Here is a 25,127-nt window from a genome sequence, read left to right as displayed (position 1 = left end):
CTATAAATCAAAATCAATATGTGTTTATGGTACATATTAAAAACATTAAATAAATATAAAGGAAGCTTGGGAATAAGTTAGGTGGTTATCAGGTAACAATCGATGCTTTCCACATAATACTATATCTTTAAAACCATTAAGACAACAGAAACGTGAAGTAAAACTATTATATCATATTTCTAAAACATAATAGCTTTGTATACATATTAAAATTTATGAGGTATTTTGACCACAATCCTATTTAATTCTTACACAGAAGCCATAATTAAAGTACAGAGGAATTTTTATCTCCCTTCTGCCAATCAAGAAATCAACACTCAGAGAGGTAAAGGGGCTCTCCCAAAACCACAGTCTAGAGAATGGCAGAGCAATTCCTACTAGGCCATGATGCTCTCATGTAGTTTAATATCATATGGGAAAAGAATTTCCTAACTCTCTTGAGTTTCAAGTATAAGCTTCGAGTAAGTGTGTGTGTGAGAGAGGAACAAACACTGCTCTTAAACACTGCACCATTATGCCACTACTTTTCCCTGGGCTAGCTGGATAGAGACACTGCTCCAAGTGGCCGAGGCTAGACCAGCAGTGCAGTAAGCATCAGACTCACCTAATCTGCTGCGTCTAATCTCCTCTGGTGAGACGGGCCGCAGCTTTCTTTCTGCTTTGATTTCTTCTAAGATTCTTTCATGGAGGCTCCGTGGCCGTGGTGGAGTGGGTTTCAGTTTTCTGGCTGAGACCTTAGAGGGGAAAAAAAAGTCATGGCTATAGACTTCAGTAGTTGTCCTTAAATAATTCTTACTGAAGTCCATTCCTATAGTACAGTACTATGAAATTGTATTTCATTGATTGCAACACTGTTTGATAAAAGACTAAGCAATAGGGAGATTACTGGATCTCAAAGAAACTTAGTCATATGCGCTCAACCAATTGTAAGGAGTCCGTTTCGCTGAAGTTATAATTATGTTCACAACAGGCTACCAGGATAGGCAATCAACTGGAATGTAACCTATACTTATTACTATTACTGTTTTTAAAAGTAACATTTTTGAATAAATCATCACAACCCTCTTAGATTGCTATTATTATCTTCTTTCTATAGTTGAAGAAATAAAAGCTCAGAGAGGCTGATTAATTTACTCAGGGACATGTGGCTACTAAACTGCACCACAAGTCAGGTTGTTTTGAGTTAAAACATCCTAAAACAGCCTTGTATTGAATAATTTCAAGTATTTTTTCTGTGACTGAAGAATATAACTTACAGTTAGACTTCATCATTCTGAGAATAAAAGATTGGTGTAGAAACTACCTCGAGAGCTGAGTTCAAGAGACCACATCCTAGAGGAGAGCACATTGCTACAAGACCTCCAACCAAGGGGAACACTCAGATCACATACCGGATTTAAAGGGGGTCTTGATCTGATGAAGTCCAGGATGATTTCATGAGCACTTTTTTTTAACCGAGGGGGAATATCACCGTTGACCTGAAATGAGACAAAAAGTACAAGATTCATATGACTATAGGATTATCATTATAAGTTTCTGGGTACAGCTCTTACCTACTGGAAGTGTACTTTGGCTCTACCAAAGATGTGTTCTGAATCAATAAAATGGAGAATAAATAGCTGAGTGATTCAGAGCAAAAACAACCATGCAGAGCTGAAGAAAATACAAGTTCATAAAGTGAATCATTAGTTCTACCACTTGGGGGAAATGTATATTAGATGCATCCTTTCCTACAAAAAGTTTCTAAAATTATGAATATGAACGGAATAAATAATATTACACTTATTATTTTATAACTTATAAAGCCTTTTACTTCTTACTTTCATCCTTGTACAAAACCTAGGAAGGACTGGTGACACGAGTCATATATTGTAGATAAAACTCAGGCTCATGTCAAGGAGGGTATCTGCCTCATTCACAAAATTAGTAAGTTCAAGAGTTTTGGTAGAGCCCTCATCTGTCTCTGACTCCTGCTGTAACGTACTCTCTTTTTATAGCAATGTGTTAGAAATTTTTACAAGCAATTTAAGAAAACCTCAGAAATCCACAAAAATGACAATCTAAACTCACATTTTACCACCCCAGAAGGCACAGTTGTGACCATTTTGTCCCATTTATTTCCCAGTCTTAATGTGAAAAAAATAGAACCTGCTAGGTATTTTCTGTCATGCTCCTCATGAAAGATGGATGAAAAAATGTTAACAAGTTAATAAATTTTTAAAAATGACAAATACCTAATACTTCTTAAAATCCAGAAATTAGCATATTATTTTTATTAATGCACTGCCTGAAAAATCTCCTTTCCCCCTCTACTTGGGAGACCTACTCTTTGATTACCCCACAATATTCTAATAACTTTATATTAATTTTGTTGGAGAGAAGAAAAGGATAGTTTGGTTATTCCTCTTGCATTGACAGTTGACTTTATTTTGATAAGTTAGAAATGTTTATGCTTCACAACTTATTATTGGAAATGTCATTTAAATTTTAGAATTATTGTAAAATTCAATAAAGTCTTTTTCAAGTTTTTCTTAAAGATTTATTTATTTATTTGAGAGAAAGAGAGAGTAAGAGCATGGTGGGTGGGGGCAGAGAGAGAAGCAGACCCCCTAACTGAGCAAGGAGCCTCACGCAGAGCTTGATCCTAGAACCCTGAGATCATGACCTCAGCCGAAGGCAGACACTTAACCAAATGAGCCACCCAGGCACTCCTCAGGTATTTTTGTAAGACTGTAAGATTTCAGGGTGTGGGTGGTTTTTTTGTGTACTCATCAACCTTAAATACTACTTTAATTGCTCACAAGTCATTAATCAGTTGGTTATTCCTCACTGCAGCTCTATGAGTTTTGATTTTTTGTCCATGTTGCTATTTTGTGTCTGCTGACAAATAACATTAAATATATATTTTTAAAAAGGGTCTGAACTGTCACTCCCAAGCACAGTCTGCTCCCCAAATGCGACCCCCTCTATCTGAGTTCAGTGTGTGCGCCAACACTGCTGTGACCTACATCCACTCTCTTCTTCCCTGGGCCACACCTCCTACCCCTGAATGAAGCCAGGATGGCCCATGGAAAGATTTAGGAGGAAAAGTTGCTTGAACTGCTAGTACTTGGCTTAAGGAGGGCATGTCTGCTAGCAGCCGACCTGGAGGCCTAATGTGACACGACAACAACCCCCTACCTATGGATTTGGTAGTACAAAAGATTTTTTACAAAATCATTGTATGGAACAACTCTTGAACAGGATAATATATATCTTTCTAGCCATTTTTCACATGATTTTACTTCAATGTTTACTTTCCCTCACAATAGCAGTGTTTAGGGCACTGGTTTAAATAAGGCTAGGGTTGTAAATCCTGTTCCCCAAACAAGCACGTTAAGTTCAGTTTCCACACTGGCCAGAAACTATCCTGGATCCCAATTACAAAATGTGCGTCAGTGCTCATGAGGTAGATGGCAGAACAGTGTGGATGTGAGTCAGTGAAAGTCCTCACCAGGAGGAAAATGTAACTTTGTGCTAATACCATTGTGCTGCTGACTCAATGAAATTATTTTCCTATAAATACACAACACATACTGAAACAAGCTCTCTGAATTGCAATGATAAATGATTCCTGCGTGAACATAAATAGTGGAGCCACAAGTAAATAAGACATTTATACAACTCGATCCCATATCTGAGCCACAATGCCTTAACTTCTAAATAAAAGATGTCGTTTCTACATCTTCATTTTTAAAAGGTGAGTTATTTGAAGCTATCTGATGGGATTAAAGTATTTCACTCAGACATTTTGAAAAAAGCCAACCGAAATGTTTTACACGTCTATAACTTAATATCCTGAATAATATCCAGTATGGCTAAGCCACCAATTTCCAACATCAGCACAATGTACCCAAAACAGAGGATAACTATAGTATGGTTATGGAGTTTAAACCTGAGGATTAAATTAAAACATCTCAGCACAGTACTTCAGGTACAGATAGACCATCTTTGAAAAGTTTCTGTGTTTACTCTTTATAAAAATATTTGTTTTTAAAGAAATTAGAAAGTAGCATTATACTGATAAGAATAAAAATATTCTTTTAACACCCAGTTTTTGAAGATCAAATGAGTAGTTGAATTTGCACTCTCATTTATCAAGTACATTTATATAATAAAGGAATTAATAAGAATTTTAGCTTTTTAGATTGAAATCTTGCAAACTTCCCCGTATGAACTTGCTCACACTGGAACCTCCATCTGCCCAGCTCCTTGCACAGGGGCTTAGTATACTTACTTAAGTGAACTGCATGGATTTAACCAGAGAAAGACATGAAAGGAAAACAACAGTGGCTACCACGAAGCAGAAACATCTATCCATTTGTCTTCATTTCCTACCCACAAGCTCTAAGTTAAAAAACTGTATTATTTATATCTAAATAGATTAAATGGCAAGCAGATGCATCGCTGGTAATTATTACAAAGAACACATTTATAAATTGTGTTTATAATCACCTGTCATTCCGAAGCTCACAGAACCTTCAACAAATAAAAACCTTAAATAACTTGAGCCTTGAAAAAACTTTTTTCTTCTATTTTTGTCTTAAGTAAAGCAGAACCACTAATGATGACATAAGATCACAACTAAAACTGTACAAAGCCGATCTAAAGTTTACGGATTAATATTGGGCCCCAATCAGATTTCCTTTTTCCCTCAGCCTTACTGAGGTTGAATTGACAAAGAAAAATTATGCATATTTAAAGTGTATGGCATGATTATTTGATATGTGTATATGCATTGTGAAATGCTTGCCTCAACCAAGCTAATTAACACATCCAACACCTCACACAGTTACTGTTCTTTTTTTTTTTTTTTTTTTTGGTGGGGACACTTAAGATATATGCTCTTAGCATATTTCAAGTACACAATATAGTGTTATTAACTACAATCACCATGCTGTGTCCCTAGAACTTATTCATCTTATAACTGAAACATGTGACCTTTGACCAACATTTAACCAATATCTCTCCAGTTCCCCCATCCCTGAGCCCCTGGAAACCTACTGTCGTACTCTTAGCTTCCATGAGTTTGCCTTCCTAAAGTTCACCATACAAGCGAGGTCACACAGTATTTATCTTTGTGTGCCCAGCTTATTTCACCTAGCATGATGTCCTCCAGGTTCATCCATGTTGTTAAATGGCAGGATCTTCTTCCGTTTTAAGACTGAATACTATTCCACTGTAGATGCATACACATTTTCTTTATCCATTCATCTGTTGACATTTAACCTGTTTCCATAACTTGGCTGTTGTGAATAATGCCGTGACCCACATTGGAGTGCAGATATCTCTTTGAGACCCTGCTTTAATTTCCTTGAGATGAAGACCTAGTCTATGTCTAATATTTTAGCCTATCCTCTTCCCACGTTTCAGTAGTTACAGTACTAAAGTGGAAAACATACTCTATATCCAGTCTCCACCTCATTTGGGCTTTATTTTATAATCAGACTAGTCAGCAGTGTTTCTCTATGCTCTGAGCTTCTTAGAAAACTCAGTAAAAATCCTTTTCACTCTTTTCTTAAAATTTTATAGAAAACAGGTTGTCTCAACCATAAGAGACTCTTAATCTCACAAAACAAACTGAGGGTTGCTGGGGGGAGGGGGTTAGGGAGAGGGTGGTTGGATTATGGACATTGGGGAGGGTATGTGCTGTGGTGAGTGCTGTGACATGTGTAAGCCTGACAATTCACAGACCTGTACCCCTGGGGCTAATAATACATTATATGTTAATAAAAAATAAAAAATTAAATTTAAAAAATGTCCAAAAAAACCCCATAAAGGGCATTAAAAAAAAACAGGCTGTCTCACTTTTTAAAACAAGTACATGTATTACATGTATACTACACATATATATGTACATGTAAAATGCCCCAAATGCTATTGAGTTGATGGCAGAACTGAGATTCAAACATGTTACCCTATTTCCAGAGTCACTGCTCTTAAGCATCATATACATTGTCTAAAACACATTTAAAAAGATGTTTGATCTTACTCATAAAGAAATGGAAATTAAATGAGATCAGACCTGTAAAACTGGTAGATAAAAGTTCAAGAGTGTAAGACAGCATTAGTGAAGAATACAGAAAAGGCATTCCTACACACTTATAAAAGGAATGGTTTTTTTGAATTAAAAAAAATATACTAATGGAATCCTATGTAGGGTTTTTTTGGGTTTGACTTTTATTGCTCACCATTATGTCTCAGAGATTCAATTACACTGTGGCATGTAGGAGAAATTAATTTCCTTGCTCTTATTCTATTTATTTGTTCATAATTTACTTATTTCACCATTGGTAGACACTGGTTACCTCTACATTATGGTACTGCAAAAATGCTACTTAGTATATTCTTGTATAACTCTTCTGGAGCACAATGTACATACCTGTCCTATTTAAAGAAATCTCTGCCTACCTCAAGGTCGTAAAGGTGTTCTCCTGTGTTACCTTTTTGAAGTTCAATTGGTTTACAGTTGGAAGGTCACTGAAAGGATGTGACTACTGGCTGGACCTGGGCAACTGGAGGCTCCTTACCCCTACACCCTGTCCTTGGAATGTACATTCCATAACTTTTCCTGTACTAAGAGTTACTATTATGGGCCACACTTTTCTGTTTTTGTTGTTGTTTGTGTCTATAATGTTATGCTATAAACTACTTCTTAAAAGAATATATTGTAAGAACTCTGGATTGTGATCTCTCCTTGCAGGGGCTCGATATTGTTGTTTATTTGCTTAGTGACTTGTTTATACTAATTCTGTTAAGTCTACTTCCCCTGCCACATGTAGGTTCTAATATCTCTGCTCAGTATCTTTTTTTTTCTTTTTAAAATTCTTGTTTTTATTTTTAAGCTGGGCTTCCTAGGAGTTGCTGCTGGGTCAACAAAGTACTTAGCGATTAGCCAATGATAGGTCAGAAGTAGTACATAAACACAGTGATGCCAGTAAGGCTCCCTTCTTCTGTCATGGGAGTTAAACATCTGCCCAAATTTTACTTTCTGCACTCGCAAGACCTCTCTCTTTGGCCAGGGACAAACAGCTCACCTCTTCAGTCTCTCCCAAGTGGGCCCAGCACGAGCACAACCTTTGAGATGCCCAGGAATAAGTGGGATCTTACCTAACTTTGGCTGTCTTATTTCCTAGGTTACTTTCTTTTTCTTCAATTTCTGAATGGTCTCAGCCACTACTGAGGCCACAGTCTAGCCTCCTTAGTTCTCCCAACAGTCCTCAAGCTCTACTGTTTTTGACAATGGCTCTGGGTGTGGACTTACTGTTTTCAAATAAAGCCACGTTCTATCCTAGTCAGCTGGGCAGAACTTCTAAGACCTGGAGCAGGCACCAAATGGCACCAAATGGGATGGCAGGGGAGCCATTTCTGCCTAAAATGCCAGACTCCTGCTATTCTTCCTTATATTTTAACATTTCAAGTAACTGAAAGGATTCTTGCCATTAAGCACAGAAGCACTGAATCCTCAAGTTACTTTTTTCATAAGATGGCATCTATCTGTAAGTATCATGAAATGCTGCTACTCATCGCCGCCATAATCCAAAAACTATTTAGCCTTTTGTCAAAAGAAACCACCATCCAAAGATGAAACTACATGGTTAAAATCTGAATCTTCCTCTGTGCACATGTAAAAAAGAGCAGCCTGATAATGTGTGCATAACTGTGGAACTCAAACAATAAGTGTGATACACAGAAAGGAAAATATTGTAGTATTGAAGTCTACTTCTTTTAGAGAGCAGATGTAAATTTTGGGGGTAAATTTGCTTACTAAAGTATAATGTATATATGGTAAAGTGCAGAAATCTTACTTATATGAAAATGAACATAACCTACTGAACCACCATCTAGTTCAAAATATAGAAGCTCTCTGGTGCCCTCTCCATGTTGCTACCACACCCCCACCTGTGATAAACACTATTCTGACTTTGATCACCACAGATAAGCTTTGCTAGCTTTGAACCTGGCCCAAGTCACTCATTTATATTTACCTGCTCTGTACATAAAAACGTCTGAGTTTGCTGTTATATCCCAGGCTGAAGCCTGGAAAAACCAGAATACATTCATAATATACTAGGGAGATGTCAAAGAGAATCACATGCAACATTCTCAAATTCTCATAAAATACTCACAACTAAGAAACTTATTTCATTAGACTTGAGAGAGCTGGTCAAAAGGATCAAAAATCATTCCTTATATTTACAGTTAAGTCACATTTTTGCTATTCAACTTTTGTCCCAAATCCTTAAGGATAAAAATTATTTTTAGTATCCATGATAATAACATAAAAACATATAGTTTAAAATATTAAATCATGCTACAAATTATTTTTGTTGCCACCCACTACAGCCTCCCCTTTAGCAATGTTTTGGAAATTGAAAACATTAAAAAAAGCTTTATTTATTTATTTGAGAGAGAGAAAGAGAGCATGCACATGGGTGGGAGAGGAGTGGTGGAATGCATCCAACTTTTTGTTTTGGCTCAGGTCATGATCCTCAGGATCGATCATGGGATCAGGCCCTGTGTTGGTCTCCATGCTCAGCATGGAGTCTGATTGTCCCTTCCTGTCTCCCACCCAAAAAAGAATTAACCACAATCCTTCCCAAATTATTCCAAAAATTAGAAAAGGAGGTAATACTTTCTAATTTATTCTATGAGGCCAACATTACCCTCATATCAAGCCAGACAGGTATATTATAATACCATGGATTAAATCCATTTTGAATACAGATGCAAAACTCCTAACTCATAGTAAGCTGACTTTAGCATTATATTAAAAGGATTGTACATCATGACCAAGTTGGATTTATCCCATAAATGCAAGGATGGAAATATACACCATCTTAATGGTAATATAGCACATTAATGGAATGAACACACACGACTGTATTAATTGATGGCAGTAAAAGGATTTGACAAAATTCTCACACCCTCCCTATGATAAAAACACTCAAGAAAGTTGGAATAGAAAGAAACCTCCTCAGCATAAGTAATTTGTGAAAATCCATAGCTAATATTATACTCATTGATGAAAAACTGAACACTTTCTCCCTAACAGCAAAAAGAAGACATGGATGCCTGCTTTTTCCACTCAACACTGATATTTCTAGGCAGGATAATTAAAAGGCACCTAGATAGGGGGGAAAAAAGGCACCTAGATTGGAAAGGAAGAAGTGAAAGTATCTTTCTTCATAGATGACATGATCATATATATATAAAAAAATCCTAAAGAATCCAACAGGAAAACTATTAGTGCTAATAAACTCACCAAAGTTGCAGGTTATAGGAGCAACATACACTAATCAGTTGTATATGTATATATGTGTACATATAATATGTATATGTATGTATAATATATATACATTAGAAATGAATGATCCTGAAAAAATGAAGAGAACAAACCTATTCCTAGTAACATCAAAAAAGAATAAAATACTTAAGAATAAATTTAACCAATGAAGTATGAGACTTATAAACTTAAAACCATAAAACACTGCTGAAAGAAATAAAAGAAGACATAAATGAATGGAAATACATTCTATGTTTATAGATTAGAAGACAATATCATTAAGATGACACATAACCTAAATTGATCTAGAGATCCAATACAATTTCTATCAAATTCTTAATGGTATTTTTTGCAGAAGTTGAAAAATCTACTCTAAAACTGACATGGAATCTCAAGAACCCTAAATTACCAAAATAATCTTGAAAAAGAATAACAAAGTCGGCAGACTCACTTTTACATTTCAAAGCTTATCATAAAGCTACAATAATTAGCTATAATATATGTATTATATTATAATAACCCCACAAGGTGGGATGGCCGTAGGATAATCATAATAGATCAATGAAACAGAATTTGGGAGAAGTAAACTCCTGAATTCAACAGATTTATCACAATAGTCCCAAGACCATTAAATGGGGGTAAGAATAGTTTCTTCAACAAATGATGTTGGAACAAACAGGTATCAAAATGCAAAAGAATTATGTTTGACCTTTACCTCACACCATATACAAAAATTAACTTAAAATAGATCAAAGAGCTAAATGTATAAAAGTCTTAAAGAAAACTTTGGGGTAGATTTGGTAATGTATTTTTAGATACAACCTCAAAAGCCTAAGCAACGGGAGAGAAAGAACAGATAAATTTGGACTTACGCAAAAATTAAAACCTTTAGGCTTCGAAGCACACTATTAAGAGAGTTAAAAGACAACCTACAGAATGGTAGAAAATATTTGCAAATCTTATGTCTGTCAAGAGTTTAATGTCCAGAGTATACAAAGAATTTTTATAACTCAACAATACAAAGACAAACAATACAATTTAAAAATGGGCTCAGGGGGCGCCTGGGTAGCTCAGTGGGTTAAAGCCTCTGCCTTCAGCTCGGGTCATGATCCCAGGGTCCTGGGATAGAGCCCCACGTCAGGCTCTCTGCTCAGCGGGGAGCCTGCTTCCCTTCCTCTCTCTCTGCCTACTTGTGATCTCTGTCTTTCAAATAAATAAATAAAATCTTAAAAAAAAAATGCGTTCAGGATCTGAACTGACTTTTCTCCACAAAGATAGACAAATGGCCCACAAGCACATAAAAACACATATAACATCATTAGTCATTAAGGAAATGCAAATCAAAACCACAATGAGATTTCACCTCATACTCACTACAGTAGGTACAATTAAAAACAAAAATGGACAATAACAACTGTTGGCAAGAATACGGAGAAACTGAAACTCATACACTGCAGGTGGGAACATAAAATGGTGCAAGTGGTGTGGAAAGCAGTTTGTTGGTTCCACAATAAGTTAAACTTAAAATTGTTACATGATCGAATCATTCCACTCTTAGGTTATCTACCCCAAATAACTGAAAACAAGTATTCAAACAAAAACACATACATGATTGTTCACAGCAGCACTATTCACAATTGTGAAAAGGTGGAAAGAACCCAAATATTCATCATGTGATGAATGGATAAACAGATATGGTATCTGCACATAATAGAATGTTATTCCACTATAAGAACAGTACTCCTACATGCTACAATATGGATGAACCTAGAAAACGTACTAAATGAAAGAAGCCAGACACAAAAGGTTACATACTATATGATTCCATTTATATAAAATATCCAGAATAGGTAGAGCCATTGAGACAGAAAGTAGAATAGTAGTTGCCAGGGACTCAGGGGATGGAAGATTAGGAGTGATTGCTTCATGGCTACAGGATTTCTTTTGGGGGTGATGAAATTATTTTGGAATTACACAGAGACAGAGGTTGCACAACACTGTTGCCACTGAACTATAAATACACTTTAAAATAGGTAATTTAATGCGAATTTTACCTTAAAATGAATGAGAATGAAAGAAAGAATAAAAAGCCAGACTCTCTAAAAACCTTTCATTTAGCACAGAAGAATAACTATTTATGTTGATAAATACTTTCCAACTTGGATGCACAGTTCTTTGCCATTGTGTCTATGTATAATCAAAATTATTTTCCAAATGCATGATCTTAAGCCTCACCTAATATATAACAGCTGAGACCTGTTAAATCAGCATCTATAAGAGGAATCCATCCCATATAATTCTTTTTAAAAAAGATTTACATATTTGAGAGAGAGAGAGAGGGAGAGAAAGAGAGAGAATGAATGGGGGGAGGGGTAGAGGGAGAGGGAAAAGCCGACTCCCCACTGAGCAAGGAGCCCAAGGTGGGGCTCAATTCTAGGACCTTGGGATCATGACCTTAGCTGAAGGCAGATACCCAACAGACTGAGCTACTCAGAAGCCCCTATCCCATTAATTCTTAGTATCAGATAAGTTTAACTACTTTTTAGCACAATTATTTTTTCTGATGAAAAATAAAATGATTTAGCTATATGTGGTGACAGGTAGAAGACTTTAGTTAGAAATGTTAATCTATTAAGCAGAAGCAACATTTACTTATTTTATTTTAATTTTTTATTAAAAGATTTTATTTATTTGACAGAGAGAGGGAGAGATCACAAGTAGGCAGAGAGGCAGGCTGGGGTGGGGAGCAGGATCCCTGCTGAGCAGAGAGCCCGATGCGGGGCTTGATCCCAGGAACCTGGGATCATGACCTGAGCTAAAGGCAGAGGCTGAACCCACTGAGCCACCCAGGCATCCCAACATTTACTTATTTTAATCAATAGTATGAATTTCTGAATAATTTCTTCAGGATAAGGAAGAAAATCACCTGTGATTACTGTTAAGTGTCCCCACTCAAGATTAAGTTCAGATGGGTAGACATTTTTTTAAAAAGACAGCATTGCCAAGTATTGGCAACAGAAATTATCTTGCATTGTTAGTAAAAGTATAAATTGGAAAAAAAACAACCAACCAAACAAACAAAGTATAAATTGGTACAGTTCTTCTGGAGAAGAGTTTGGCAACATGTATTAAAATTTAAAATGTGCATAATTCTTGATGTATTCATCTCACCAACAGAAATTGAAACCAAGGAGATAATTAGATGAGATGTCTGTATGAGGATCAGAAAACTAATTAAAACAATGAAAACTGGACACAATCTAAATGTCTATTAACAGAGTCTCGGGTAAATAATTCACAGTGCACTAGGAAATACTGTGAAGTTATTTAAAAAAGAAATCATTGACATTCATTCTTCACAGGAATTACAGAGTGAAAAGGTCTTTAATTATGGAGAACTTCAGTTGCTTTCCTGTGTCAGATTCCATTACTTCCTGGACTTTGCACATTGTTTTCTGGCATACAGCCGCTTACACTTAACTTATTATGCTGTTGTTAATGCTTGCCTAATTACCAGTGGCTACTGCCATACTGTGAACTTCCTGAGAATAAGGACTGCGGGTCCTTTTTCCAGGGTCTAGAATAGTGCCTGGCACACAAGAAGTGCTCAATAAATATTTGTTAAATTAGGGGCATCCAGGTGGCTCAATCGTTTAAGATCTGCCTTTGGCTCAGGTCATGATCTCAGGGTCCTGGGATCCAGGCCTGAATGAGGCTCTCTGCTCAGTGGGAAGTCTGCTTCTCCCTCTCCCTCTGCCCCTCCCCACTGCTTGTGCGCTCTCTCTCTCGGACAAATAAAATCTTTAAAAAATTTTGCTAAATTAAAATAAAATTAAAAATACAAAAAAAGGGAGCAGACACCTAGGACTCCAAGAGGGCATCAGTTGTACAGTGAAGGAGAAGAAGCTCATGGATGTGAAACTAGGAGAGCTGCCCAGGTGGATACTGATGCGGGATTTCACCTCTAAGGGTACTGCTGGATCATCTCAGAAAGGTTACTACTGGTATTACAAGTATGTCAATGTGAAGAAAGGGGCCTTCCCTAGGATTTCTATGGTGCTGACAGGTTATGTGCTTTTCAAGGACTTTCGACTTTCCTTGTTACAAGGAACTCAGGCTATGCAAGTACCACTGAAGAGGGCCCAGTGTGGAGGCACATGTGGCAGTCCTGACCATGACCTTTGCCTGGCACCCCTGAATCCTTTCAAATCCTGATTCAGAATTAACATCCAATAAAAGATGACTGGCACTTGGGAAAAAAAAATACCAAAAAAATGGTGTATGCTTTAAAATGCTTAAATGCACTTGTAATCAAAGAAATATAGATTTTAAAAATGAAGGAGAATTTTCTCTCAAATTTGCCAATCCCAAAAGATACCCACTTTGGTCAAGAATAGGAAGAAATAGAACAAATGATTATGTTGTAAATAGTAATCATCACAACATAACTAAAGGGCAATTTGGCCACATGCGTGTAGCACACAGCACAGATTCAAAGGTCAGACAGAATGAAAATGAAAACAGGCTTTGCCTTATAACTAGTTGTCTGAACTTGGGAAGTTATGTAGCACCTCTAAACTTCAGTTTCTTCATTTGCAAAAGGAAATCAGATTTACTGAGAAGTAAATCAACAAAATACTTACCTGCAATGCTTAGCTTCAATAGTGCAACTTATTAAAATTAACAAAGAGCTCAAAGAGCTACTTAAATCTATTTTATTTTTTAAGTTTATTTATTTAAGTAATCTCTATAACCAACTGGGACTCAAAACCCTGACCCCAAGATCAAGAGTCACATGCTCTTCAGACTGAGCCTGCCAGGCACCCCTACTTAAATCTATTTTAAAACTAGTGATGTGTTTTGTAAGAATCTTCCACATAAAATAACTAATCAAATTTTCTCAAAAAATGTGGCTATAATTCATTAATTCATTCCACAACTATTTGTTGGGCATAGTATTCAGCATCTGGCTGTGTGTCAGGCACATGGTCTCGTCACAGGGGATGTAAGAATGAAAGAACTAAGTCCCTATAATGGTAAGAGAGATAGCGAATCTGAAAATACATGGCAATGTGAACTACTTGAAACATGTGGGTAGAGAGGTGGAGAAGACTTTATAAGGGGGCATGCTAGCAGAGACCTGGAAAGTGATAAGGCAAGTTAGTAGATGTGTGGGAAAAGAGAGTTCCAGGAAAAGGGGCAGCAAAGGCTCAGTTGTAGGAGCATGTGGCAGCAACAGAGACCAGCATGGCTAAGGAGGGGAAATCAACCAGGAAGGGTGGTAGGAGGTGAGTTCTCAAATGTAACCTGTATCAGACTCTGTGGTGTTTTGTAGGCCAAGGTAGGGATGTGGAGTTGGTTCCCAGTGTGATGGAGAACACTGGAAGGTTCTGAGCAGAGCAATGACATCATCACATTTTTTACCTTAAGAGGTTTACTTTGGCTATTTTGGGGGAAAACTGAGTAAAAGGGGCAAAAGTGAAAGCAGAAAAGCCACTTAAAGTGTGTATTAGTGTGAGCGAGAGATGGTGGCTTGGAATGGAGAGGATCTGAAGTGGTGGTGATAAGAAGCAGTCACATTCCAGGTGTATTTCAGACATAGTGCTGTCAGGATTCCACTTCTAAGAACCTAACTTAAAGATTTCACAGTTGCTATTCAAGAAGATTTAAATGCAAGGACTCACAAAATAAACTGCTTACAATTTGATACAAGTTGATTGGTTTAATAAACTCTGGTATAGCCACAAAGCTATAAAAGAGGTAGTTATTTAGAAATGAAGATTTTGAACATATAATGACATGGAAAAATATTCATATGTTAAGTGAAAATAACTGGTTACAAAACAAAGTGTTCAATATTAATCCATTTTGTCTGAATAAAATGTATAGAAAAAAGACTGGGGGTGCCTGAGTAGTAGCTCAGATCATGATTATGGGGTCATGAGATTGAGCCCATGTCGGGCTCTGTGCTTTGCTAGAGTCTCTCTCCCTCTGGCCCTCCCTCTGCTTGCCTGCCCTCTCTTTCCCTAAAATCAATCAATCAATCTAAAAAAAAAAAAAAAGACTGAAGGTTATATACCAGCTTGTTAACAAAATATCTCTCTGGGTTGTGAAATTACCCATTTGTCACTTTCCTTCTTTGAGCTTACTGTATTTTTCAAATTTTCTGTAATGACAATGTATTACTTCCAAGGGAAGAAAGGATTTTTAAAATGTAACACTGAGAAGAACATGTTCAACCAATAAAATTACTGAAGAAAAACCATTTCAGTCTATTAATAGTTTTTGTTGTTGTTGTTGTTACTTACCATTACTTTTCGCAAAGTGTATCTTTTGGATCGAATATCGTCCATTAGCATCTCATAAGGGGTGAGCTGATATTCAATGGGCAAAGGGTTGTACTGTCGCTCTTGGACCTTCTTAAGTTTTACTCCATTCCGCAAATCCCTCATCACCTGAACCCAGAATCGAGCCTAAAAGAATCAAGGATGGAGAAATGTCCATGAATAAATTTGCTAGTTTCCTCTAAATAGCTACAGTCACAGAGAAAAAAAATGAAAGAAAAAATGAAGAGCTTGGTTTGCAAAACATTGAGTAAACCAAACAAAACACTTTTGAAAATTAGGTTTAAGGATGTTAAAAGGTGGGTAGAAAGCCAGTTGAGAATCACAAGCTCTAAGTGCTGAGTCACCTGAGTGTAAACCCTAACTCATCCACTGGGGAAGGCTGCATTAATAGCCTCAGTTACATGATTCTGCTCACTGAAGAGAAGTATACGTCCCATACCCTAATACTGGGTTTGGCTACATGATTTGCCTGGCCCCTGAAACAGTAGTTGATATGATGTGACCAAAGGCTGCAAAAGCGAATGCACAATGGGCTTGTCACTTGTGCTTCTATTGCCATGAGAACCTCATGCCTGGACTGGCATGCTGCCCAGGAGAAGGATGAGACATACACAGAGTGGAGCTACCACAATGCATCTGTACTCATGAGTTCAGTAAATATACTGCTTTGTGTGACTATGATTCTGTAGTGGTTGGTTACGCGGCAGGATTCCTATGGCCACCCCTAATTGATACAACCACCTAGTAGCTACTTGATATCCAGCAAGTTCCTTCACCTTTCTAAACCCTGGATTCCCCATCAATAAAAGAAAGTGGTACTTCATAACTTACTGAGAAGGTCAGAGCTGATACACAGTGTTCTGTACGTGGAAAACGCTCAAAAATGATTTTTATGTTATCACTATCTTTGCACAAATCACTTAATATCCATTTTCTTAACAAATGACAGTGATCGCCTTTTTGGCCTCTCAAGAAAATGAGATATATATGAAGTTCTTATAATAATATAAGACATTAAATATGTATATTATTATTATTATTATTCTACACTAATACTTTAATTTTCCAGCCTATAAGCTAAGGTGTCATAGTCTCTACTTCTGTGAAAGGTAAATCATTATGATATTTAGCTGAAACACTGTTGTTTGTTAAAATTAATAAGCGGCTCACATAGCTACTTAAATATATTTATTAAAAACCAAGGGCTAGGGGTATCTGGCTGGTTCCGTTGGAAGAGCTTGGGACTTTTGATCTCAGGGCTGTGAGTCTGAGTCCCACGTAAGGTAACAGAGATCACTTAAATAAATAAAACTTTAAAAAAAAGTGAGGTATTTCCTAAGAATTATCTACATAAAGTAATTGTGGATTAAATTTCTCAAAAATGTCTTCAGTTTTCTTCAAAATGTCTTCTAAACTTCTTCAAAAACAATTTACGATTTAAAAACGGGTATGCCATTTCCTATTCCACAAAGGATTTGATGCACTTAGTACTGTAGTATATCCATTAGAATACCTTCTAAAATATTTCTATTTTAAACAGATTCTTAGATTCTGCCATTAAAGTTACTCTAATACAATATTCCTAAAATATTTAGATTTTTCTTTTGAAAATGCTCTAGTCCCAAATTCTCTTATACTGATTCCTTTAAGATCCAGTTCAAATATCATCTCATCTTTTAAAATTCTGCCTCTTTTCTTGACCTGCCTGGGCTTTAAGAAAATCTGACATATGTGAAACATTGAATTCTCAAAGCAGATAAATTACAGGATAATTATTCACATTTGACATTTCGCAATAATTATGAAAGGATTCAAACAGACCTTTATATAGCCAGTCCTTTATATATTATCATATGGCAAAATTTTCAGAAATTTAATCCAGAAATTAAAGTCACAGTTAGCATTAAAGTAGTACATGACTGTCATTGTATGTACTCCCAGAGATTTTATTTACCTCATATTCCTCAAGCAAGATCCCGAGATGTTTAGATCCTGCCATTAAAGATATCCTAATTCTCCCTCATTCTATTCCTCATTCTTTACTCATTTCTTTCTACTATTTCTAAATAATTCACTTTAATGGTCTTACAAGAAATAGACTGGTGATCTAGGCAAATGGAATCTCTCTGCAGTTAGTGTATCTCTTGTCAGTGGTCCTACTAGTTTTTATTTTTTTATTTTTTATTTATTTATTTTTTAAAAGATTTTATTTATTTATTTGACAGAGAGAGATCACAAGTAGACAGAGAGGCAGGCGGGGGGAGGGAGGAGGAGGCAGGTTCCCTGCTGAGCAGAGAGCCCGATGTGGGGCTCAATCCCAGGACACTGGGACCATGACCTGAGCCGAAGGCAGAGGCTTTAACCCACTGAGCCATCCAGGCGCCCCAATCCTACTAGTTTTTAAAAGAGTCTGCCTTAAGGCAATAAATTTTTAGTTCAAGTTTATAATAACTGTTTGCTAAATTCTGACTACCTGGAGTTATTCTTCTGGTTTCCATGTGTAAGAAAACAAATTTATAAATGTATTAGCTAAGATGAAATACAGCTGGAAAAAGACTACCAGAGTATTCTATACAAAGGAAACTTGATAATCGATATTATTCTAAAATTACAAGACTCATAAGATATTACAGGCTACTTGTTTTTTAACCTTACTCTTAAATGTTTCAGATTAATATCATTCCAAATATCTCAGTAAAGATATCTTCAATAAATTAAGAATATTTACATTCATATATCAATACATGTAGGTCCATACAACAGAAGGGACTACTAGTAGTAACAAAAACATTAAACTATTGATATAGGCAACAACATGGATGAAATCCCAAAAGAATTATGCGGAATGGAAGAAGCCAAGCAAAAAACAGTACATACTATATGATTACATTTATACGAAATTTTAGAAAATGCAAACTAATCTACAGTGAGAGAAAGCAGATCACTGATTGCCTAGAAACTGGGGAGAAGGAAAGCAGGAACTAGGATTACAAAGGAGTATAAGGAAACTTTGGGGGATGATGGGTGATGGGTGAGCTCATTATTTTGATTATGGTGATGGTTTCATGGGTATGTATGTGTGTATGAACATATCGAAACTTATCAAATTGTGCCTTTTAAATATGTGCAACTTATTGCACGCTGATTATACTTTAATAAAGCTGTTAGAAAAGAATAAAACAATTAAACAATTAAAATCTAATATGTCAAAAGCAACCTGTTCATATCCTCAAATCTGCTTCTATGCCTAGTTCCTCATTTAATGATGTCATTATTAAACCACTGTTTATCCTTAACCTGAAAAGTCAGAATCCTGAACTGGGGCTTCCCACTGACACCTGAACATACCTCAGTCTAATTTCATGACACTGACTCTCCCGTCCTCAGTGCTGTCGCGCCCACCCAACTCTAAGTGATATATGAGGGCAGGGAGTCTTGGTTTCACTAGGATCTAGAATCATGCCAGAAAAACAGCAGCTATTCAAAGTGTGCCACATAAATATACTGCAATCATCTGTGCTGAAAGTCTGTCTTCCGTTTTATGAGGGCAGAGAGCCAATAACTATTCATCAGATAAATGAATGTACTACCTTATAGTTTCACATCTTATTCTGAAACAGAGCTTAAACTCTAACTTATAAGAGTATGCTAAAGTGTTAAGACAATTAGAAAGGTCAGCATTTTGAAACACCTAAATTCTCAGAAGACATCTGGGGCTGCTTTAATAAAACCAATTAGTTTTGTAAAATGGGGGATAGACAGTTCCTCAAACATAAGACTAGATATTCAAATTCATACAGTATCAATTCATATTACAGCCCTTAATAACAAGCATTTTATTTTATTTTTTAAAGATTTTATTTATTTGAGAGTGAGAGAGGGAGAACGAGCAGGGCGACTGGCAGAGGGAGAAGCAGGCTCCCCAGTGAGCAGGGACTCCGAAGTGGGGGTCGATCCCAGGACCTTGGGTTTATGACCCAAGCTGAAGGCAGATGCTCAAGTGACTGAGCTACCCAGGCACCCCAATAACAAGCACTTTAAAAAACATTACACTATGGGGTGCCTGGGTGGCTCAGTTGGTTAAGTGTCCAGCTTTTTGTTTTGGCACAGGTCAGGATCCCAGGGTCCTGAGACTGAGCCCCGTGATGGGCTTCCTGCTGAGTGGGGAGTCTGCTTCCCCACTCTGTCCCTCTGCCCCTCCCCCACCACTCATGCACTCTCCCTCTCCAAAATAAATAAATAAATCTTTAAAAAACAAAACAAAACCCCAAAAAACACATTACACTATGTCTTCAACACTAAGTAGAACAGAGAATATCCAAATACTTACCCAGTCAGCGTTTTTCAGCTCTTCCAGGTCTGTGCTGGATTCATCACTTTTTTCCATTTCTTGAATCTTCTTAAGATTCTACCAATTAAAATAAAAACATTTAGGGATAAAAATTTCATTAAGCTAGCTTCCCAAATTAAAATTTCTAACAGATACCTTCAAACAAAGTATATTAAAGCAGATAGTACAGAATCTACTTCTCTGTAGATTTCAGTCAATAGTAGACTAGAGTAAATACAATATTACAGAGGGATGAACTGAGATTGTTTATTCAAATTTCCTTCTAGGCCTTGTAGCTAACTTTGTCACCACATTAACTTGCACCCTTAAGTGGTAATGACACAGCCCTCTCCCTCAACCTCCATATTCAACCCACCATTATCTCAAAGATATCACTCCCTCCATATAACCTAAGCCCTCTTCTTTTTATCTCCCCTGAAGATCTCTTAATTTAAACGTTACCTAATTTTTGCCTCATTTCTTTTTTTTTATTAATTTCTTTTCAGCGTAACAGAATTCATTGTTTTTGCACCACACCCAGTGCTCCATGCCATACATGCCCTCCATAATACCCATCACCTGGCTCCCCCAACCTCCCACCCCCTGCCCTTTCAAAACTCCCAGATTGTTTTTCAGAGTCCATTGTCTCTCATGGTTCATCTCCTCTTCCAATTTCCCTCAACTCCCTTCTCCTCTCCATCTCCCTATGTCCTCCATGTTATGTGTTATGCTCCACAAATAAGTGAAACCATATGATAATTGACTCTCTCTGCTTGACTTATTTCACTCAGCATAATCTCTTCCAGTCCCATCCATGTTGATACAAAAGTTGGGTATTCATCCTTTCTGATGGAGGCATAGTACTCCATAATGTATATGGACCACATCTTCCTTATCCATTCATCCACTGAAGGGCATCTTGGTTCTTTCCACAGTTTGGCGACTGTGGCCATCTTTTGCCTCATTTCTGATGTGGTCTTGCCCTGGATGCTCTCCTCTCCTCACCCCTAACCCCCATGCCTGGTCTCTTTCATTTCCTAAGTAATGAAAAGTTTCTGCTCTTTCTTCAGATATTAGGCTCAAAAGAATCACCAATTCTTCAGGAAAGCCCTTCCTTCCCCCTCAACTAAGCCAAATCTTCCTATTGTACAATGGCATATAGCACTGTACACCTTCCTCTTTAGCCCTTATCACACTGTTATTTTACATTTGTGTGTGCCTTCCCCCTAGGTTTCATGAAACAAAAGTCTATTCTCAGTGGCTGATGTAAGCACTGGTACTTTTTACGCTCCATATATATTTGTAAAATAATTTCATGAATAAATTTCAATATATAAGATGCTTTTTATTATTTGATACATGTATATATTGCAAAAATTGTTAGTGCAATAAGGTTAATTACCACTTCCATCACCTCATATAATTACCTTTTTGTGTATGTGGGGAGAACTTTTCAGATCTACTCTCACCAACTTTCCAGCATGTAAGACAATATTTTTAACTAAAGTCAACATGCTGTACATTAAATCTCCAGAAATTCTTCATCTTATAACTGCAAGTTTGGACCCTTTTTGCTTAATTTTTAATTTTTTTAATTGAGTATAGTTGACACACAATGTTATACCTTATGAAACTGCATTAATCCAACATTTGCAATTTTAAGAAAATCTTGATAAGTAAAATGTCTATTCACCTATTATCAGTTTGTGTTATACCTAATTCCTACTCACAATAAATCAACTCTAGTATATTTTTTTGTTGAGCTTATTTTCCTGAATGCACGTGGACTGAGTTTAAATGTACTGTATGAAACCTACTTTAATTTATATGAAAATAATGAATACTTCATAGAAAACATTTCTAAACCAATTATTTTTGGCTTTTCAACATCTGCTTGATCTTCTGCAAAATGAGAATAATACCACCTGCTCTTTTTTTGTACTTAATAATGTATAGGAGTATTAATATACAAAGAATAAAATCACTCTGAACATTTGAAGAAAATGAGGTATAAATAATGCATTATTTCTTCTCTTGCTACGAAAGAAATTAGTCAGGGGAGGAACACTTTTACTTGTTTCAGAATGTGTTTCCATGATTACACGTATCTTCCGATTTCTGAAAGTTCATGTAAGCCACTTCATTTCAACTGAAGACCTACACTAGCACCTACATTGTGTTGGCTAGCTGAAAGAAATCCAAAGAAATTTTGCTTTTAAGGAAAAAACCATTACCGTCCTGATGTAGGTCTTTCCTAATGTAGGTTTTCTATAAAAGTGAAGCGGCATAATGAGAACTTTTGGACAGCAGGAGAAACTGTATTTTAAAACAAAGCCAGGTTTCTTGCTTGAGATTATGTAATGAGATACTCAGCACTCCTGAGTCATGCTACATTACCATCTTTGGGTCTGTGTTTCCCCACCATTAAGAGGAAGGTATTACCATCTATATCACAATGTTGTTGTATTTAAAATATAATCAGTTTGGGGTGCCTGGGTGGCTCAGTGGGTTAAAGCCTCTGCCTTCGGTTCGGGTCATGATCCTAGGGTTCTGGGGTCGAGCCCTGCATCGGGCTCTCTGCTCAGCAGGGAGCCTGCTTCCCTTCCTGCCTCTCTGCCTGTTTGTGATCTCTGTCTTTCAAATAAATAAATAAAATCTTTAAAAAAAAAAAAATATATATATATATATATATATATGAAATCAGTTAAATAGCAGGACCTTGCATTTACAGCCTCTGGGGAAAGCAACTCCAAAAACGTACCACTAACTTTTCTGTACGGCCCCAGCCCCATTCCAGAGCCTTGCTCTTTTCCAGTGGTCCTGGCTGCAGCTCTTGGCTACAGCAGGGTGTGGGGAAATAATGACAGCTAACAAGTGCTAAGGCTTCAAGCAGCCAACATTTAGCCCCAAGCACAACCCTTGCTGTGGATGGACTCACAACTGAGGCTAAATGACATGGCTATAGTCTCCCTGCGGGTGGGATGGAGCAGAGTGAAGCAGGGAGAAGTGGCATCAGGGTCTCAGACATGAAGTAATAAGTGTGAAAGAGACACCAGATGAATGGTCCTGTTGGGAACTTAAGTGTCCTGATGCTGACCCCCAATGGTTTAGAAAAGTCTTAGAAAACAGCTGGATAAAGCTGTACTTTACTTTTGCAAAAATTGGTATTTATGAATTGATTATTATAAAAGAACAGAGTTTATGAACTGTAACTGGGCTTTGCAGATCATGGGCACTTAATATCTGGTAAAATATTATGTCAAAATCTGAATAATAATCATTATTACTAAGTTAGGACTTTTTGCTTTTTCTTTTTTGTCTAAAGACATACCAGATGTCCTGGTATGCACAGTATTTCTGATAATCAAAATACCTAATTTTTTGCTAGGGATTATTAGTGGTCATTAAAAAAATCTCTGATGATTTAAAGCCACGGTTTTCAACCCAAGCCCACAATCTTCATCAAATATTCATATTTTGAAATCAGAGCTGAGCAGAAAGGAAACCAAAAGAAGAGGCACACACACATTTATTTTGTTCCTCTGAGGACTCTAATCCAGCCTCTATCCCAAAAAACAATTAATGACTTAAGGTATATATTATTCTTTTGACTAGAAGTGTGTTCTTTCTAGCTTTTTATAATTAAAATAGCAAAAGAAAAGAGATTTAAGGAAGTGAATTTCCTCTGGACACCTAGTATGAAGATTCCTCAGAAAGTTGAAAATAGAGCTACCCTACGACCCAGCAATTGCACTACTGGGTATTTACCCCAAAGATACAAATGCAGTGATCTGAAGGGGCACGTGCCCCCCACCCAGTGTTTATAGCAGCAATGTCCACAATAGCCAAACTATGGAAAGAGCCTAGATGTCCATCAACAGATGAATAAAGAACATGTGGTGTACACATACACACACACACAGAGGAATATTATGCAGCCATCAAAACCCCCGAAATCTTGCCACTTGCAATGACGTGAATGGAACTAGAGGGTATTATGCTAAGTGAAATAAGTCAGAAAAACAAGACAGAGGATCATAGGGGAAGGGAGGGGAAAAGTGAAACAAGACAAAACCAGAGAGGGAGATAAACTATAAGAGACTCTTAATCTCAGGAAACAAACTGAGGGTTGCTGGAGTGGAGGGGGGTGAGTGGGATGGAGTGGCTGGGTGATGGACATTGGAGAGGGTATGTGCTATGGTGAGCACTGTGAATTGTGTAAGACTGACGAATTACACACCTGTACCCCAGAGACAAATAATACTTTAAATGTTAATTTTAATTTCCAATGGTCTCTAGCTCTTCTAGGACCCAAACAACAGAAAGCAAGACAAACAGTATGGGTACAGTAGAAGATGGGTGGTCTTTGGCAAGATGAAAATATTTCTTTTTTTTCTTGATTCCTATGGCTACTACTAAAGTTGATTACAGTAGGTCTCTCAACTGTTATTTCTGCTCCAGTTTCTTCCTCATTTGGTTTATCTTTTCACTCCCTCTCGGTGGGTTCCCAGTGTCTCTGCTGTGGCCTCCAAACTGAAGTACTTGTTCCAACAGTACAGCAATATGCCAGGAAGCATTTACAATGACATATAAATATGACATTTCCTGGAGTCAATTTTACTCAAAGATAATGTAATGGATGCTGTGGTCAGTTGCCCAGGTCCACACCCTGCACCCCCCTGAGGTATGAAGTTCTCTCTTTCACTGGCTGCTGGAGGTGTTGTCTGCCAAGGGGTCACAGCCTAATCCTGCTCCAGGAGCTGTGCTCAGCACCTGGAGCAAGGAGCTGCTTTGCCACAGGTGTGTCCGTCCCTGGGGTAGCCCATACCCAATCATCAGTCTGTGTGGAAATACACAGGTCAGGCCCCCTTGCCTCCCTTGGGACAACCCTGAAGGGCCATCGCAACTTCTGAGCTCTGTGTGGGATTGGTTGAGGCCTGCTGTTCTGGCACTGTAGTTCAGCTTTTCCTCCCTCACAGGTGTTCCCCAAACCAATTCCCAGTAAGACTTCCTGAATTCATAGTTTACCCCTCAGAATCCATTTCCTGCAGGAACTCAATCCACACAAGGAATGCTTTTAAAATATTATAACAGATGCAGACATACAACAAAATTTACATGGATT

The 25,127-nt window shown here is 37.2% G+C and overlaps 1 protein-coding gene across 2 annotated transcripts in view; it reads right to left on the bottom strand.

Annotated features, from left to right (window-relative positions):
* Positions 1-25,127, bottom strand: part of LOC111142469 (spire type actin nucleation factor 1) — a 179,976-nt gene that overhangs the window by 41,843 nt on the left and 113,006 nt on the right. For both annotated transcript variants that reach the window (XM_022495643.1, XM_022495644.1), the window contains exons 5-8: positions 20,003-20,080; positions 15,634-15,798; positions 1,392-1,478; positions 605-734 (exon numbers count right to left, since the gene is read on the bottom strand). In XM_022495643.1, the coding sequence (XP_022351351.1) occupies positions 605-734; positions 1,392-1,478; positions 15,634-15,798; positions 20,003-20,080 (460 nt within the window). The remainder of the gene's footprint in view (positions 1-604; positions 735-1,391; positions 1,479-15,633; positions 15,799-20,002; positions 20,081-25,127) is intronic.

The sequence above is a fragment of the Enhydra lutris genome, unplaced genomic scaffold (genome assembly GCF_002288905.1).
Source record: "Enhydra lutris kenyoni isolate GAN:26980312 unplaced genomic scaffold, ASM228890v2 scaffoldscaffold8, whole genome shotgun sequence".
Lineage (NCBI taxonomy): Eukaryota > Metazoa > Chordata > Mammalia > Carnivora > Mustelidae > Enhydra > Enhydra lutris.
The sequence above is the reverse complement of the archived record's forward strand: the minus strand, read 5'-3'. Positions and strand labels throughout refer to the sequence as shown.